This window comes from Pezoporus occidentalis, unplaced genomic scaffold (assembly GCF_034315485.1).
Source record: "Pezoporus occidentalis ecotype Australia unplaced genomic scaffold, CSIRO_AGI_Poc_V1 ctg441, whole genome shotgun sequence".
Classification (NCBI taxonomy): domain Eukaryota; kingdom Metazoa; phylum Chordata; class Aves; order Psittaciformes; family Psittacidae; genus Pezoporus; species Pezoporus occidentalis.
The window spans coordinates 62,384-78,223 of NW_026915771.1; the positions used below are offsets into that span (position 1 = coordinate 62,384).

Genomic DNA, 15,840 nt, shown 5'->3' on the forward strand with positions numbered 1-15,840 from the left:
ACCCATCCACAGGGAAGGGACCTTTCAAACAACTCACCCCTGAGCAGTGCTGCTGCCGTAACCCGAGAGAGGGACCACCCATCGCAGATGCTGCTGAGGCTGTGGTGGGACTCATCCTCCTCCTCTTATGAGTGGCACAGGAATGCTCCCGCATCCACCACCAACCTTCCTGATGTTACAAATGTGGCCAAAGCCATAAGGCTCCTCCAGGCATTGATCCTCCTCTCACCCTCCCACCCTCCCTCACCATCATCCTACCTGCCTGCCCTCTCTTCAACTGCATTTCTTTGGAGGCAAGATCTCAACTGAACATGACACTTTCTAACCCAAACCATTCCATCTCTGTGATTCCGCCAGATCAGCTACAAATGTACATTTGCACATCAGCCAAGAATTCCAGTGCCTGAGAAGCAGGAACAAACCAAACCAGCCATTTCACAGCCAAAGATCATGACACCATAATGTGTAAAATACATCAGAAGGTCTAACCTACTGAATATGAATTTAAGCAAAATTGAAGTTTATAGTCGTCAGAGTATACTGTGCTCTCCTGCTACACCAGCCATGTATTTTGGGGTTGATACAGTGTTTTACTATCTGTAACATTAGCAATTTTAAATAGGGTTAAAACAAAGAAGAAACCTGTGATTCAGTCTGAACGGAGCAGGCTGGGGTGTCTTTGCACCGGGGTTGCTGTTCCTGTAGCTCCATGGGCATTCCTCCAGCTCCAGGAGAGCTTTCTCTCCACACAACAGCACGTGGTAAGTGATATCCCAAACCCCCAGCTGCATTTTCCATCCTCACTGCCCTGCTAACATTCCCCATCCACTCAGTGTCAGGACAGTATCCTCCTCGTCTGCACAGCGGGGCTCGGCCCCAAGCTATTGCTCCCCCATCCCTGTAAGCCGCCAGCCTGACCAGTGCCTGGAACTACACCAGATGGGATCAGTTTTGGACCTCCAGGTCGCATCCCCCAGTCTGTCAGACACCAGCCTGCTGCTCTCCAGCCTGCATGCCATTGGGTTGTCCGCTGGTGGCAAAGGGGCTCCAGCAGGTGCTCATGCTCCTGTCACAGCTCCACTCCTCTGACGTGGCACAGAGGACGTGGCTCATGCAGTAGGGTTGCCCAGCTGCCCAGTCCTGTCCGCAGTGCAGAGGGGCTGGCCCAGCACTGCTAGATGCCAACGTCCAGGTTTAGGAATGAGATGCTGCTGTACAGCTCCGCTGAGAGAGAGCTGTTCTCCAGGCTGCGGGTGCACTCTGGCAGCAGGGATGGAGCGTGCTCCTCTCTTGAATCCTCACTCTCTGTGCTCCTAAAAGTGAAAAGAGAGAGATGTGCTATTTGCAGACTGCTTCCATTGCCAGTTTCACACCCACACAGCCTCTAGCAGTGACTCCAAAGATTTGCCATCTCTTCAGACAGTCCCAAAAGGGATGTGAGGACAGACAAGCAGCAGGAGCATAAGGTAACCTTACAGTTCTTAAGGTCTGTGCTCTGGGAACCTACTTTGTACAGGACAGTCCATGTCAGCTGAAGGAGTCACCAGCTCTACAAGGAGACTCAAGACTGCTAAGCTGCCCTGCTTCATGCCGTAGGGGAGCAAAACACCTCCTCTGTTACATGCCATGATCATGGGCTCAGATCATGGGACATGAGACCCTTTTACTCCACCTTCTTTACTCACAGGGAAGGGCATGAGCTCAAACTCTGAGCCTCTCTGGGACTTCCCTATCTCACAGCCAAAAAGCAGAGGTACAGACCTAGCTGGCAGTCACACACAGACCCGTGCTCACAAGACAGGCAGAAAGTGTACAGGAGTTCAGACAGCACCAAGGGTGAGGAAAACCTGGAGAAGGCTGTTGATGGAGCCAATAATGGAGCGAGCATCAGTGCGTGGTCCTGAGAGGCTGGAGCAGTGGAGGCCCACGAAGATGTGTGCAGTGGGGGAGCGCTGGTGCAGAGTAGGTTTGGGTGAAGGAGGGAGCATAGGACAGACTGGGCAGGAAGAAAGGAGAGTAAGAAGCTCCAAGGGATGGAAAAGCTGGGATGTGAAGGTGCTGACGAGCTGGCACAGGGTGCCCAGAGAAGCTGTGGCTGCCCCATCCCTGGCAGTGTTCAAGGCCAGGTTGGACACAGGGGCTTGGAGCAAGCTGCTCCAGTGGAAGGGGTCCCTGCCTGTGGCAGGGGGTGCAGCTGGAGGAGATCTAAGGCCCCTCCAGCCCAAGCCAGGCTGTGGTTCTGTGGTTGTGTCTCAGCGGTGGGTGCCAGCACAGGCAGGGTTTGTGCCCCTGCAGCTGGGCAGGGACTCACGGCGCAGCACGGAGCCTCCGGCGCAGCAGGTACTTGATGATGTCGGGGTCTGTCTGGAAGAGCCTCCTGAGGATGTGTTGCTGCATTTCGGGGGACACCTGCCCGGGACACACAGACACGCTCGTGGCACCTCCTCCTCTGCAGGGCAGGGAGGGCAGCGAGGGGACACCAGGCCCATCCCTGCTCACAGACACCCTGTGCTGGGGTGACTTCCCACGCACCACCCAGGCCTGGGCAGGTCTCGGCCCTGCTTTCCCCACACCAGTCCTGCTCCTTTGGCTCCCTGCAGACCTGACTGTTGCTACAAGGCTTTTCTGGGAGCTGAAGTGTCATGTTCCCACAGACCCGCAGGGAGTGGACATTTCTGGTACTTCTTGGGAATTTCCCGGGTCCTTTCCTAAAACCAGGGCCAGGAAGAATGCTCAGTGTATGCTCCTGCTAACCCAGAGAGCTCTGCTGGGGCTTCCAGAGAGCTGCACAGGCCCCATGGGCTGTCCCCAAGGAGAGCAGCCACTTCAGCTACAAGACCACCTGGTGCCCACCTGCACTGCATCCCATGGGGACAGCTTCCCTCTTCCTGGGTCTCCCATTTCTTCCTCTTATTTCCCCCCCTCACTGGGACTTTGGGGGGGGTATCAGTTCAGAGGAGCTGCTCCTGCACTTGCTGTTTCCTGCCCCAAATGAGCTTGGTCAGATGTCACTGGGGTGGAAAGTGACAGAGAGGAGGGGATCTGTTCATGGCACGACTCAGCTCTGCCTTTACAATGCAGTAACAAGCCATCCCAAATTAATATTTACAGCTGCCATGAGGAATGAATCCCGTTTTCACAAGCCAACTGGAGCGGGGCAGTGAATCTATCCTTCCTTCTGCTCCTATTAGAATTGTTCAGAGGGGAAGGACAGGCCTAGAGAAGCTGCCCTGAGGAAGCCACACGTACCATGAACAGGGTCTCGTGATGCTCAATCAGCCTCTGGAGCACCAGTATGACGGCAGCGCTGTCCTCATAGCTCATAGCAGCAGCGTCTTTCTCTCCAGGCCTCTCTTTCTGCAGGATGTTGGGACCAAAGATCGTGGCCAAGTTTGAAACTGTCATTTTATTCCCAGGAATCTGGCAGGCAACCATGAAAGGAAATCACACGCTATAGATGCACCGGCAGGAGAGGTCCCGGGATAGCCTCACCCCCCTGGTCAGGAACATGAGCTGCTGGGTGAGGCTAGGGTGTTAATACGGCTCCAGTTTCGGTCCTCCCTAAGCCCGTGGCAGAGCCAGCCCGGAGAGACCCGCACATCAGAGCCTCCATCCTCACGTCCCCCACTTCCACCACCGCCACCGAAAGACAACACCCCTTTATCCTTATTGTCACCTCCGGGACAAGACCAGCGCCTGCGAGCCACAGACCGGGCTCAGATCGGCAGAGAAACACCCACCCACCCACACACACACACACACAGACACACACACACACACAGACACAGACACACACACACGCACACACACACACACACACAGACAGACACACACAGACACACAGACACACAGACACACACACACACAGACAGACACACACAGACACACAGACACACACACACGCGCACACGCACACACACACACAGACAGACACACACACACACACACACACACACCCTCCACCCCGGAGCGGGGAAACCCGAACCGCGCACACGGACGGAGCCCGCCGGGGCCGCGCAGCCTCACCTCGCGTCCGTCGGGGCGGCGGGAGCCCCGCGCGTGCCGCGCCACCTCGGCCAGCAGGAGCAGGAGCCGCCGCAGGGTGTCGCTGTGGCCCGGCGGCAGCAGGAACAGCAGCAGCTGCAGCGCCCCCAGCTGGGCCGTGCCCGCCATGGCTGCGCACAGAGCGGAGCCCGTCGGTCCTCCGGCCCCGCGGGGACAGGCGGCCGCCGCGGGCAGGGCTGGCTCCCACCGCAGGGGCTGCGGGTGGTACTGCACGGCCCCGCAGTCACTGACTGCCCGCGGGCAGAGGGATGCGTGCAACCCAGGTATCAACAACCAACCCCAAAGCACGGAGGGCAGCATCCGCAAGGGCGTGAGCCAGCAGCGCGTCACTAATCCAGCGGCTCTCAAGCGGATTTGGTGAAGGAGGGTGAGGAAGGATGTGGGAGCCAAGCAGAAGCTGGGCAAAGAAATGGAGCAGAAACCCTCTACAGGCCAGAAAACCTTAAGAGATCAGGCTCAGGTTCCATAATGCAAATTCCATGTCTAGGACTCCAAGTAAAAGACACCAAAGGAAAGCCATTGCAGCCACTTCCAGCCAGGATGCAGTACTGCCCTGCTTTTCATCCCCATTTTCCTGACCTCCCTAAGGATACCCCATGCTGAGATATGCCCAGTCTCATGTCATACTGATCCTGAAGAAGCTCCATGCTGTGTGCCCACAACCAGCAGACACATGTGCAGTCCCATACCTTTGCTCTGGGGTGATTTCAGTAAGAATGTCAGTTGACACTCCTGCTTCACAGCGCAGGTGTGCTCTGTGCTCAGAAAACTGAGCTTGAGGGCAGAAGATTGCTTTGTACCTTCCACTACATCCCTGCACACCCTTGTTCCCACATCATGTGCCCTGTTGCCCCCCTGACATGGCACAGCCTGGTGACAAGCTGCTCATTTCTGATGTGGAAGCAGGGATTCAAGGATCTGGAGAATCAAACCTGAGCAGAGAAGGATGGCAAAAGGAGAACAAGGAGGCGGTGAAGGAGACCAAGGAAGAGCAATTCTGGAAACTGTGGAGACTGCCCAGAAACCCAGTCACCCAGAATGTGGAGGGCAAGGATTTGTCAAGGCACCTTTCAGCAATACAGAGTTGTGCTGGGAGCTGGTAGTGCACCAGGGAATTACTCAGGAAGAAAATTCCCTTTTTGCCCCCTTACAAAAGCAGCAGTGGAGGATGGGCTGGGCAGAGGCTCTGCACTGCCAGTACTCACAGGCTGTGCTGAGGAAGGCTGAGTAGAGCTCTCTGGGAATCAGGGGATCCGGCATGTCTCGAAGAAACTCTTTGAGCAGAGCAGCCACATCGTGAACACTTTGATGCTCATCCAGGAACACGTCCAGTCCTCGGTCAAACTCCTCCCTCAGCTTAAAGATGGGAGAAATGAGAATAAAGCAAAGCCAGGTCTTCCTCTTTATATGAGCCATGCTGTCAGGATCTGTTCCTGTTCAGAGCTACCACAGTGACAAGGGCCTGTAGGGACAGGCCAAGGGGAATGGCTTTAACCTGCCAGAGGGGAGACTGAGATGAGCTCTTAGGCAGAAGCTCTTCCCTGTGAGGGTGCTGAGGCGCTGGCACAGGGTGCCCAGAGAAGCTGTGGCTGCCCCATCCCTGGCAGTGTTCAAGGGCAGGCTGGACACAGGGGCTTGGAGCAAGCTGCTCCAGTGGAAGGGGTCCCTGCCTGTGGCAGGGGTTGGAAATGGAGGAGCTTTAAGCTACCTCTCTCATTCTGGGATTCTGGGATTCATTCCCCACCCACACAAGCATCCACCCCTTGGATGCTGCACCGCCATGGAAGATGCAGTAAATGTCTCTTTACCTGCTGAACTCTTTTCTTGGAGCTCCCGACTCGGAAGATGCCCACAGTGTGGAGCCCTGGGAGACAGAGAAGTGAGTGCTCTGCATCCCCACTGCTGTCCACTACCCTGAGCAGTCCTGGGAGCACCTCAGCATCATGATGTGGTTCTCCTGCACTGTCCATGAGGGGTTGCATCCATCCCACTCCCAGCAGAGGGGGTAAGAAGAAGGGGTTTGGAGCCATAAGATTTTCTGGGGTTGCCTGTGGGTCAGGGAGGAAGCCTCATCTCTATTCACTGTGAGCTACTGAATTTGCAGGGGGAGTTAAGGCCAGAGTACACCAGATCTTAACACCAGGAGATGTGTCACTGATACACCTTCTCAGCCCAGATGCTACACCTAGTCCAAAGGACTCTTCCCAGGTTTTGGGAGCATTCCCTGCCCCAGGAATCAACTCCCTCCTCGCATCCTGGGGAACGGCCAGGGCAGGAATCCCCAGCCCACCATGCAGGATGGGTTTTACGAACCCACTGTGGGACCCATGTACTTACCATGCATCTCAATGTGTTTGCAGCATCTGTCCACGATCCGTGGGACCTGCCAGGTGATGGGGTTGAGGCTCAATACCTTCTTCTTGCCCAGGCTCCTCCCTGGACCCAGCTCATGTGGGTGTGACAACTGCAGAGCCTCCAGCAGCTTGGAGGTGTTGTCACTCAGGTCAGTGATGGAGTCCACGGACATCGCGCCCTGTGATGGAGCAGAGGTGGTTCCACCACTCTGCAGCCTTCAAAGCTTGCAGGAAAGGGAGGCATCACCTCCAAACGGACACAGGGGTCTGCAGAGCCTCTCCGGGGTGTCAAGAGAATATTGCTTCATGTGCACTGCTCCTAGTGCAAGGTGGTTCTGAAAGCCTTGCTACTGCAGCAGACCCTATGCCACAGGCAGACATGAGGAGAGAGGAAAACTGCATGGGGACAGGCTGAGAGAGCTGGGCTGGTTCAGCCTGAAGATGAGAAGGCTCTTTGAGGGGAGACCTTAGAGCAGCTCCAGTGCCTAAAGGGGCTACAGGAAACCTGGAGAGGGGCTTTGGATCTCCTCCTATCCCTGTCTCCCTCTGGAGAAGGTTTTGGCTGGCTGGCCATGTGCTTCTGGTGACATTGGCTCCACAAGGGGCAGTGAAGTGTCCCACCCCTCACAGCCCACCTCTGGGGGGAGCTGGGGCACCCCATGTCCCTGAGGGCAGACAAGACCAGCATGCAGCACCACAGCCATTAAGACCAGACCCTAAGCCACACTGGCTGTGGAGCTCAGCACCCCCAGCCCAGCACCATCACCGCCCAGTTCACTGCATACCCTCCGCTGGCGCCAGGACTCGCTGCTGGGCAGAGCAGGGGGAAGCGGCTCCTTAGGGAGGGCCCCACAGGGCACGAGGCTCCTGCCCATCCTCTGGTGCCTCTGGGCCTGGAATGTCCTCACGGTCGCCTCCACCTCCAGGCAGAGCCGGCGGCTGCTCCTCACCGCCTCCTGCAGCTGCCGGTGCACTCGGTCATTGGCGATGACCTGGGAGAGCGGGATCCCGAAGGTCTGAGGGGAGCAGTCTAGGGCAGAACGTGGGAGCAACAGAGAAGTGTCACCAGCAGGAAAGGAAAGAAGAGGGGGAGCCCAGTGCCAGGGCTGTGTGTGCCTGGGTAGAAGAATGGACCGACAGAGCGAATACCAGGATACTGTGAAGGGAGAGTGGAGAGGACAGCAAATAAAACCAGTTCCATACATGACAAGATCTGTAGCATGAATCCAGGACGAGAGCCCTGAATCAGTGCCCTTGTCCCCTCCTGCTCCCTGCTCCTCCTAAAACTCCCCAGGAGCACCCAGGAAGAATATCCCCAGGGCACGATGTGGTGGGACTCAGGGTGCAGGGCAGGCAGGAGCTGAGCAGGAGGGCACAGAGAGGGAGACAGGGAAGAAGAGGAAGGTGACCCAGGAAAACTGGCCTCCATCCACGGGCTTGCTGCAACCTGTGCCCAGTTTTCCTGAGCTTTCCTTCTTTCAACTGGTTACAGCCTCATAGTGTCTGTGAGGTGGAAGCTTTATAAATCACCAGAAGTATTTGATGCAAAAGATTCTCAACAAGTTCTAACCTCCAGTTCCAGTGTAAGAACCTCGGCTACGTCTGCCCCAGAACTGTCACTGTTGATAGCATTGTCCCCAAATGACTTTTCCAGAGGACTTTGTGCTGGTGTGAGGAAAATCAGTGAATTCCTCAGAAGCAACCTGCTCTAGTGGAAGGTGCCTCTGCCCATGGCAGGGGTGGAACTGGAGGAGCTTTAAGGCCCCTTCAACCCAACCCCGTTCATGATTCCCAACTGGCTGTGCACTTCAGTTCTCCCCAGGTTCATGGCTAACATCCACAGTAAAACAGACCCTGAAGCAGCGAGACCAGGGGTAAAATGAGCAGATAGAAACAGTGATGTGTGTACAGCTTTACAGCTCATGCACACACATCCCTTTCAGATGCTCTCATGCTTCTACATGTATCATTACACCCCTTCTGGAGAACAGCCAACACGGGACATAGCTCTTGCTGAATGTGGGCATCTCCCATCAAAAATCACCAATTCCACTTGCGAGCAGGGACCAGGCATGGGCACAGGGGGGCTGCTCACCCTTCTTCTCCTTCGAGAAGCTCTCCAGCTTCTGGCGGATGGATTTGCTGCCTTTAGGTCTGGCTATGAGGAGAAAAGAAAGCAAAGGTTCTGCATCATTAGGCTGGTTTAGTACCATCTCCCCTTACAGCCATTTGCCTTCCACCCCCTCGCCCCAGAGCATGGCCACAGGCACCTCCCATGGTGGACGGATGGTGTGGGGCTGCTGTGGCCGTGGCTCAGAGGATGCCTGAAGCACCCTGTTTGCCATGGCCCAGAGGATGCTGTTTCAGCCACCTGCAGGAAACAGCCCCAGAGATTGGCACCATCCTTCCTGAGTGAAAGGAAGTGCTACGGCAAGGGGCCCAGATGGGCTCTCACATGTGGAAGAGCAGCAGGAAAACTTCAGCTGCCCAAAGGCTGCAGCTTAATCCTGTTCTGGCCACCTTTCAATTCTGTATGCACCTTGTACATGACTCGGTATTGATGATGATGTTCTAGCAACTGCCTAATGACCCTAGAGGATGCCCTAATTCATCCTCCGAGGCCTGGTCTCCACACTGAAAAAAGGAATCCAGCCCTGGAAAAGCTTTTGGGAATGTCTGACAGAGCACAAGGACAGTTAGACAAAACATCCCACCGGAAACCCATCTGGCCCTGGGGAGGCACGTGCTGCTCCTCAGCATTCCCATGTTGCACATCCAGGGGCAGCAGCCAGCAGCAGTGAACTGAAAACTCATTCACAGCCTCCCTTAAATCCTTCCAGGGCACATTGCCCTATTCTGGCTTGTGCTCATTCCTGTGGAATTCTCTTCTAGAAACAGCCTGTGTAGTTGTTTGGGTTATGGTGTAAGATTTAGAGGCAAGTTATAGCAGTCGGTATGAGCAGCACGTGCATGTCACTACATCAGTCATTCTGCAGCACCGTGTTGTTCCATTCAAATGACCAGACACAGCAGGAAGACAAAGAACAACCCAGAGCTAAGTGAAGGTTGCCCAAAGTCTGGTTCACAGTGAGGGGGCACACACTGTAAACGCTCAGCCTCAAGCTGCCTGGAGACACAAGCATTACAAGAGGTGCTTAACGCCTTTTTGTTAATGAAAATATCAACTGTGCAATGGCTGTTTGTGAAAGGCAGCAGGAATTTTGTGTGGGCAGATGCTGGGGGCAAGCACACAGATGGATGGAGCCAAATGGAGACCATGCAGCCCTAATTCAGGTGCTTCCAAACATCATGAATTTCCCTTTACAATGCTGGGATAGGAAACTGATGCTGCAGGTGCAATAGTTCCACACCTAATCCTCAGCCTCTCACGCTGCCTCGCAGCCAAGGAGAACAATGAGCAGGTAGAAACCTAAAGGCTGTGAAGATGGAGAAAGGGAAGGAGGGATTCCCCGAGAGCAACCGCTTCCTTCAGGAACCAGGTGAGCACAAAGAGCGATGTGCAAAACACACACAAGGATGAGGCAAGGACTGCAATCCCTGCACTTATCCCACAGGAAGAGGAGCTCATTGGACAAAATGCAGCACACTTAAAAGGGAATGCTGGAAGTTTTGCACTGGAGAAGCTGCTGCTGCAGGCTATTGCTGAGAATGGGATCTCACAGCTCAAAATGAGCAGGATGTTTGTGGTCTGAGTCCCCAGGGACTCGAAGGCAGAGTGGTCACTGGTGCTGCAGCCCTGGAGCAACTGAGAGCTCTGGGAATGAGAGGGGAGCATCTCCTGCCCTACTGGGACGGCAAAACACAGCCTGGGGCAGAGGAGGCGTTTCAAGGTGTTCTGTCCACTTGAGTAAGGAGTGAACCTGGCAAGGAGTCAGTTATTCCCCCACTCACTGTCCTTGCCTGGTTAATGTGTAGATGGCAGCTACAGGAACCCAGACCGTGCCTCTGTCTATGTAGGCCAGTTCAGAGGAGCTCAGTCCCTCTGGAGCTTCTATATTTATCTGTCCATTAATTTCAGTATCATGTCTTTAGCCTTGCATAAACCCCATTCCAGCATCAGGACTTTGGGCTGAACATCAATCCAAGAAGCAAAGCTTATCCCATCTCAGGGGCATTAAGACAGTCCCAGTGGAAGACCTTGCCAAGGCATTCTGCATCTGGTTTGGATTAGGGGTTCAGAGGCAGACAACAGGCAAGGTCACATTCTCACACTCCTATGGACACACAAACCCTCCTCAAGAGGCTGATGAGGTCTTTAACGCTCAAACCAAAGCAGGGGAAAAAATATAAAATGGACCAAAATGTGACACAAAAGCCTTTCCATAAACATTTCTTGTTAGGAAGAGCGGGAATGGGGACGAGCAGCACGAATGGCTCAGAGTTCCCCTCCCTCAGCGGTAGCCGTCCTCACCCACTCCCTACCTTTAGCCAGGCTCAGATCTCCCAGGAGCAGCTTCTCCTGCAGCTGGTACAGGGCAATCTCTTGCAGACTGGCTCTCTCCAGCTCCGAAAGGCTGTGCAGGGGCACAGGCTGCATGTCCGTGCTTTGCCCTGGTAGCAGAGCAGGGATGAAGGGCTCTGAAAGGCATAGATAAAGACAGGAGAGTGAGGAGCACAGGGCAGAAACTGGAGGAGCTGGAGCAGGACAGGAGGAGCTGCTGGGAGCGCTGCAAGGTGTCTGCACATGCAGGGGATGTGGAGACAGCCCTCAGCTGCTGATGGCTTTTGGGTGTGTGGATGCTATACCCAGAGCTCCCACTCTGCAGAGGTGGGTGTAGGGGTTTCCTCTGAAGGGAGCTTCAGGATTTAAGTCATAAAACACTACTAAAGCCTACAAAGCAGCTCACATCCCCCCAGGCCACACTCATTCCCCTTTCCCCACAAGCTCCTCTCTGCCTTTCCCCTCACTTTACATCGGTTTGTTTCTTAGCTTAACACTTGGCACTGAGCCTCATGTCCTGTAAATGAGAGCAGCGCCGCCCCAGCACCTGCACCCCCAGCACAGAGCTGGGTGCTGCCCCAGCCCTGCACCGGCCTGGGCACCCACGAACCCACCACTGCCCAAAGGGCAAAGAGCAGCAGTGAAGAGGAGCAAGGGCTGCGGTTACAGCGCGGGCACAGGAAGATGCGGTCAGAGCAGAGGCTTCTGAAGAAGCCTTCCCACAGACGGCTTCAAGGCAAAAATAAATACCTGGAAATCACCAACCGGGAGCCCATCACCACGACACGATTAAAACTGGGTCTGTTGGTGCCCACGACTGCCTCACACACTGGACTTGGGGTAACTCATCCCGTTAGAACTGGTGTGATCCTGCTTTCACGGCAGCTACGATAGTCAGCAGACGAAGCACCAGACTTGACCGAGTCTGAAGCTCAGGGGCTACGTTACCAAAGGGTTGGGAGTCATGATACCCAGTTACATTTCAGGCGGGGCACAGCCCATGCAGGTATTTGTGTTGGCTTAAAAAGGGGCTTTTTCATCATTAAACAGCACCAGGGGCTGTCCTTTAGGCTCCCCAGGTTGCTTTGGCCATCCCTCAGCCTTCTCCCTCCCAGGGCAAGTTCAGCCAGCAGCTGTGGGTGCCAGGCACAGCCTTCCCTAATTTTAACCCCCTGGACAGAAATCTGTGGAAGCAGCAGCCCTTTAGGAATGGATTTTATTGTCTCAACAGGGCTACATGGAAGAGGTCAGTCTTTAACTAACGGGTCTAGCCAAGCTTTGCAAGCAAAGATCCTGGAACATGAGCTGCCCTGGGAGAGCTGGGGGCACAGGTAAAACATCGGCTGTGACAGAGAAGAACGTCTCCACTAGCCTGCAATAGCTCCTGTTCCTGCCACACCAGGAATGAGGGAGAGCAGCAGCAGCGCCGAGCAGCAGCCTCAAGGCAGGGAGGGAGCAGCTCGGCCACCAGCAGGTGATGCAGTTGGACAGACAAACCCCGGGACAGATACACGGAAGGGAATTACCTTGCTGCAAGTGACCATCACAGCTTGGGCAGACCCACAGGCACAGCCCAGCCTGAGATGGGATGGTCAGAGTGGGGTCAGGGAGGATGCAGAGTCAGGGAGAATGCAGCTGCCGTGGGGCAAGGAGGAGAAACCCCTATTAGGAGAGGGAGCAGAACAGAGAGAAAGCAGGAAGGAGAAGACAGGGCAGATAAGCTGCTGCTTATCTGCCACTACCCAAGCATAAAACACTCTGAGAATAGCCCTGGGCCACTATCTCCTGCTGTCTGATGAACTCACACTTCAACTGTTTACCCCAAAACCCTGCCCTTACTGCTTGACACAAGTGTGACAACCACCAGCCTGGCTGGCAGCTCCGTGGCTGCCCCTGCCCCGAGGTGGGTGATGCCCCACGGAGCCCAGGTGGGCAGAATTCGCTCCAGCCTGGGCAGGCACTGGGGCTCCAGCAAGGAGCAGAACCAGAGTACGGCAAATCCCCTTCAGTGGGGGCTGCCGGAGGAGTCTCACTAACTCGAGAATAGGAACGAACTGCCTCTCACGGTGAGTGTTAACATGGCATTGGCAGTGCTAACATGGCATTGGCAGTGCCAACATGGCATTGGCAGTGCTAACATGGCATTGGCAGTGCTAACATGGCACTTCCTCTCTGCAATGACTTCCCCTGCTTATTTTTAGGACTAGGGCTTATTTAAGGGAATCTCATGGGAAAAGCTCAGCTCAGCGGCCCCTTCCATTCCCAAGGAGCTGCAGTTGCTCCCCATTTTCAGCAGCAGTAGGATGGAGCAGAGGGATGAGGTTTACCTTCCATGCAGGAGCAGCAGCACCCTGGGCCCCTTCTCTGCTTCCAGCGATGGGTTTCCAAGCAGCGGTCCTACAGCCTGCAGGGGAATGTTCCTGGTGCCGGCAGGAGAAGAGGAGCCGGGAGGAGCCGCTGCAGCTGAGCCAAGGGGAGGAGAGGGGTGATGAGAATGTGGGTTCCTGCCAAAACAGAGCAAGCCCGAAGCAGTGTGGAGTGGGAGGGCGGGGGCAGAGGGAAGGATCAGCACTTCCCACGCCTGACAGTGTCTGCGCCTTGGCAGGGATCCATGATTGCTCAATCCATCCCATGTCTTCCCCACTCTTCCCTGTCAGACCAGGGCACCCAGGAAGCATCTGCTGCTCTGGCAGATGAGACCTGAAAGGGAAATCAGCCAAAGAGGGCCAATGGATGGTTTCCACCTTGGCTGCTCCTTCACAGCTGTCACAGTGACCAAACCCCTGCTGCAGGCAGGCAGGGCCTCCAGACACCACCCTCCACATCCACCACAGCTCCAAGGACCACAGGGCCCTGCAAAGCTCCAGCACTGACAAGCTCACAGCTAGACGTGCTGCACATGTGGGCTACAGACCCCAGAGAGCCTTGCATGTACAGCAACCTGCTTCCCTCAGTACAAGCATGGGAAACCCTTCACAGGCTGCTCCAGAGCTTGCATTTTCCCTGCGTACCCATCCTTGTCACAAAGTATGAGCTGGTGCAGCTGTGCTGCACAAGGTGTCAACCCCAAATACTGCCACCAGCAGCAAACTCCATCTGCTCGGAAGGAAGTGGTGGGGGATCATGGACCTCCAGTTCGCTGCCTGTTGAGTCAAAGAGACTGGAGAGGAAGCAGGAGTGTTGTGCAGCTGTTTGCTGGCCTGACATTTATGAATCCTTTTGGAATTTACTACAAGGACAGTGGAGCTCCATGCTGACAGAAACAAGGATGGCGCACCGCCCTCCCCAGGGCCAGCAATGCAAGCTGGGTGAGAAAAAAGAAAGAAACAGGACCAAGATTTGCCTATAAAAACATTTATTTCTCAAAAATACAAGTTCCCCGCAGTCACACAACCATTGAGCATGTTGCTTTAGATGGGCTTTCACCTGCTTTTCATAGAGCAAGCCTTGGGTGCCAGAGCAGGGACGACGGGACGGGTTCCCTTCACCCATTCCTGCTGCCTGCACATGGAGCACTGCTTGGGGCCCTCACCTGCAGCTCCAGCTCCAGGAGGTGTCTGCTGCTATCCCAGAGCTCTCTCTGGAGACAGAGGAGGTTTGGTACCTGCAACAGCATCCCATTTGCCTCCTCACCATCCAGGGCACCCATTTGCAGCACAGACTTCTCCTGGTGGCCAAGAGCACATAAGATGTCAGGGAAACCCCAGTCCCTCCCATGGACCTGGGTGGAGAAAGCCTGGAGACAGGAAGCAGCAGGTCCCCAGCCCCATTCAGCCTCACTTGCTCTTACAGCATGGAGCCATCACTCCACAGGTCCCAGCTCCTGCTTCCCCACTGAACAACTGCCTGGTCCACATGAAATGGCAGAACCAGGCCCCAGGACAGCTCTTGCTCGCCAAGGTGGCCTGTCCAAATCCCATGTCCTCCCTGCATCCAACATGCTGGAGGAATGAAACCCAACGAGCCCTTCTGCTGCATTGCTTCCACACTGCAGGGTAAATCCAGCCACTGTGCCCGGCTCATCCAGCTGATGCCTTCTGGCTGCAGCATCAAGAACAAGCCCCAGGTCCTGGGCGCTCTGCCCACTGCCTCTAACAGTCCTATTTTCTCAAGTTCCTTCCCTGATTTTCCTCAGGGAAGGTCCGTGCTGAACACAGACTGCCTTGTCCTCTGACACCTGAAGGGATGGGGGCAGTGGTGACAGGTTCCAGCACAGCACAGCAGGCATGTCTTCTCCATGATGACCCCACCAGGTCCCACCTACAACAGGCACAAGGCTCTGCATGTGGAACCAACAATAATGAGGACATGGCTGGAGGAGTCACCGAGGTTAAGTCAGCCTATGTCCTGTCAAAACTACTTCCATGAGGAGAAAAGACGGGTCACGGTCACAGAACTCTTCTGAGGGGAGCAGAAAGGCCCACCATGCACAGCTGACCCACTTCTCAGGGAGCTCGGCTGCCTCCCTGGGGTCTGGGCTAAAGATGTGAAGAAGCAGCCTCCCACCCTGGCACAGCCCTCACTTATCCACTATTGACTTGTCAGGTAGGCAGGGATGAAGTTCAGCAAGAAGTCCAAGGGCAACCGAGAGAGACTTCAGGGCCTTGGGACAAGTGGTTAAAGGCATCAGGAACACAAGCAATATTCTCTGTCAGGGAATGATGAGGGGAGAAATGGGAAGGGCCAATGTATCAATACCTAGCTCCAAGCCTGGTGTCACCAGTAGAATGTGGGGTCTTTTGGTTATGGGTCAGTCAAACCAGCATCAGACCTGCTGTCTCTAAGGGGGAAAAGGCTCTTCATGCAGGAGTTAGCAGGGCTCAGAGATCTGAAGGGGGAAAGGGATAAATCCAGGCTGGCTGGAGGTGACCCTGGGGCAGCATGCCAGTGTTTGAGGGATGGGTGCCAGCAGGGTCCGTATTTACAGACTGGCTCTGCAATGCACAGACCACCAGTGGC

The 15,840-nt window shown here is 55.2% G+C and overlaps 1 protein-coding gene across 4 annotated transcripts; it reads right to left on the reverse strand.

Annotated features, from left to right (window-relative positions):
- Positions 1-462: 462 nt before the first annotated feature.
- LOC134172137 (rho GTPase-activating protein 6-like) lies at positions 463-15,817 on the reverse strand. 4 transcript variants are annotated; one of them, XM_062634994.1, is made up of 12 exons: positions 13,209-15,817; positions 12,408-12,516; positions 10,863-11,018; positions 8,515-8,577; positions 7,205-7,449; positions 6,403-6,598; positions 5,874-5,929; positions 5,271-5,421; positions 4,027-4,175; positions 3,250-3,420; positions 2,312-2,409; positions 463-1,313 (listed from the first exon to the last, which is right to left on the reverse strand). In XM_062634994.1, the coding sequence occupies exons 3-12, from the start codon at positions 10,975-10,977 to the stop codon at positions 1,175-1,177; spliced, it is 1,383 nt and encodes a 460-aa protein (XP_062490978.1). In that variant the 5' UTR covers positions 10,978-11,018; positions 12,408-12,516; positions 13,209-15,817; the 3' UTR covers positions 463-1,174. The 4 variants fall into 4 exon arrangements, with proteins under 4 accessions (XP_062490978.1, XP_062490976.1, XP_062490979.1 ...); XM_062634993.1 differs by lacking the exon at positions 12,408-12,516 and adding an exon at positions 1,848-1,996 and having other exon boundaries at positions 1,174-1,313; XM_062634992.1 differs by lacking the exon at positions 12,408-12,516.
- Between the last annotated feature and the right edge of the window lie 23 nt (positions 15,818-15,840).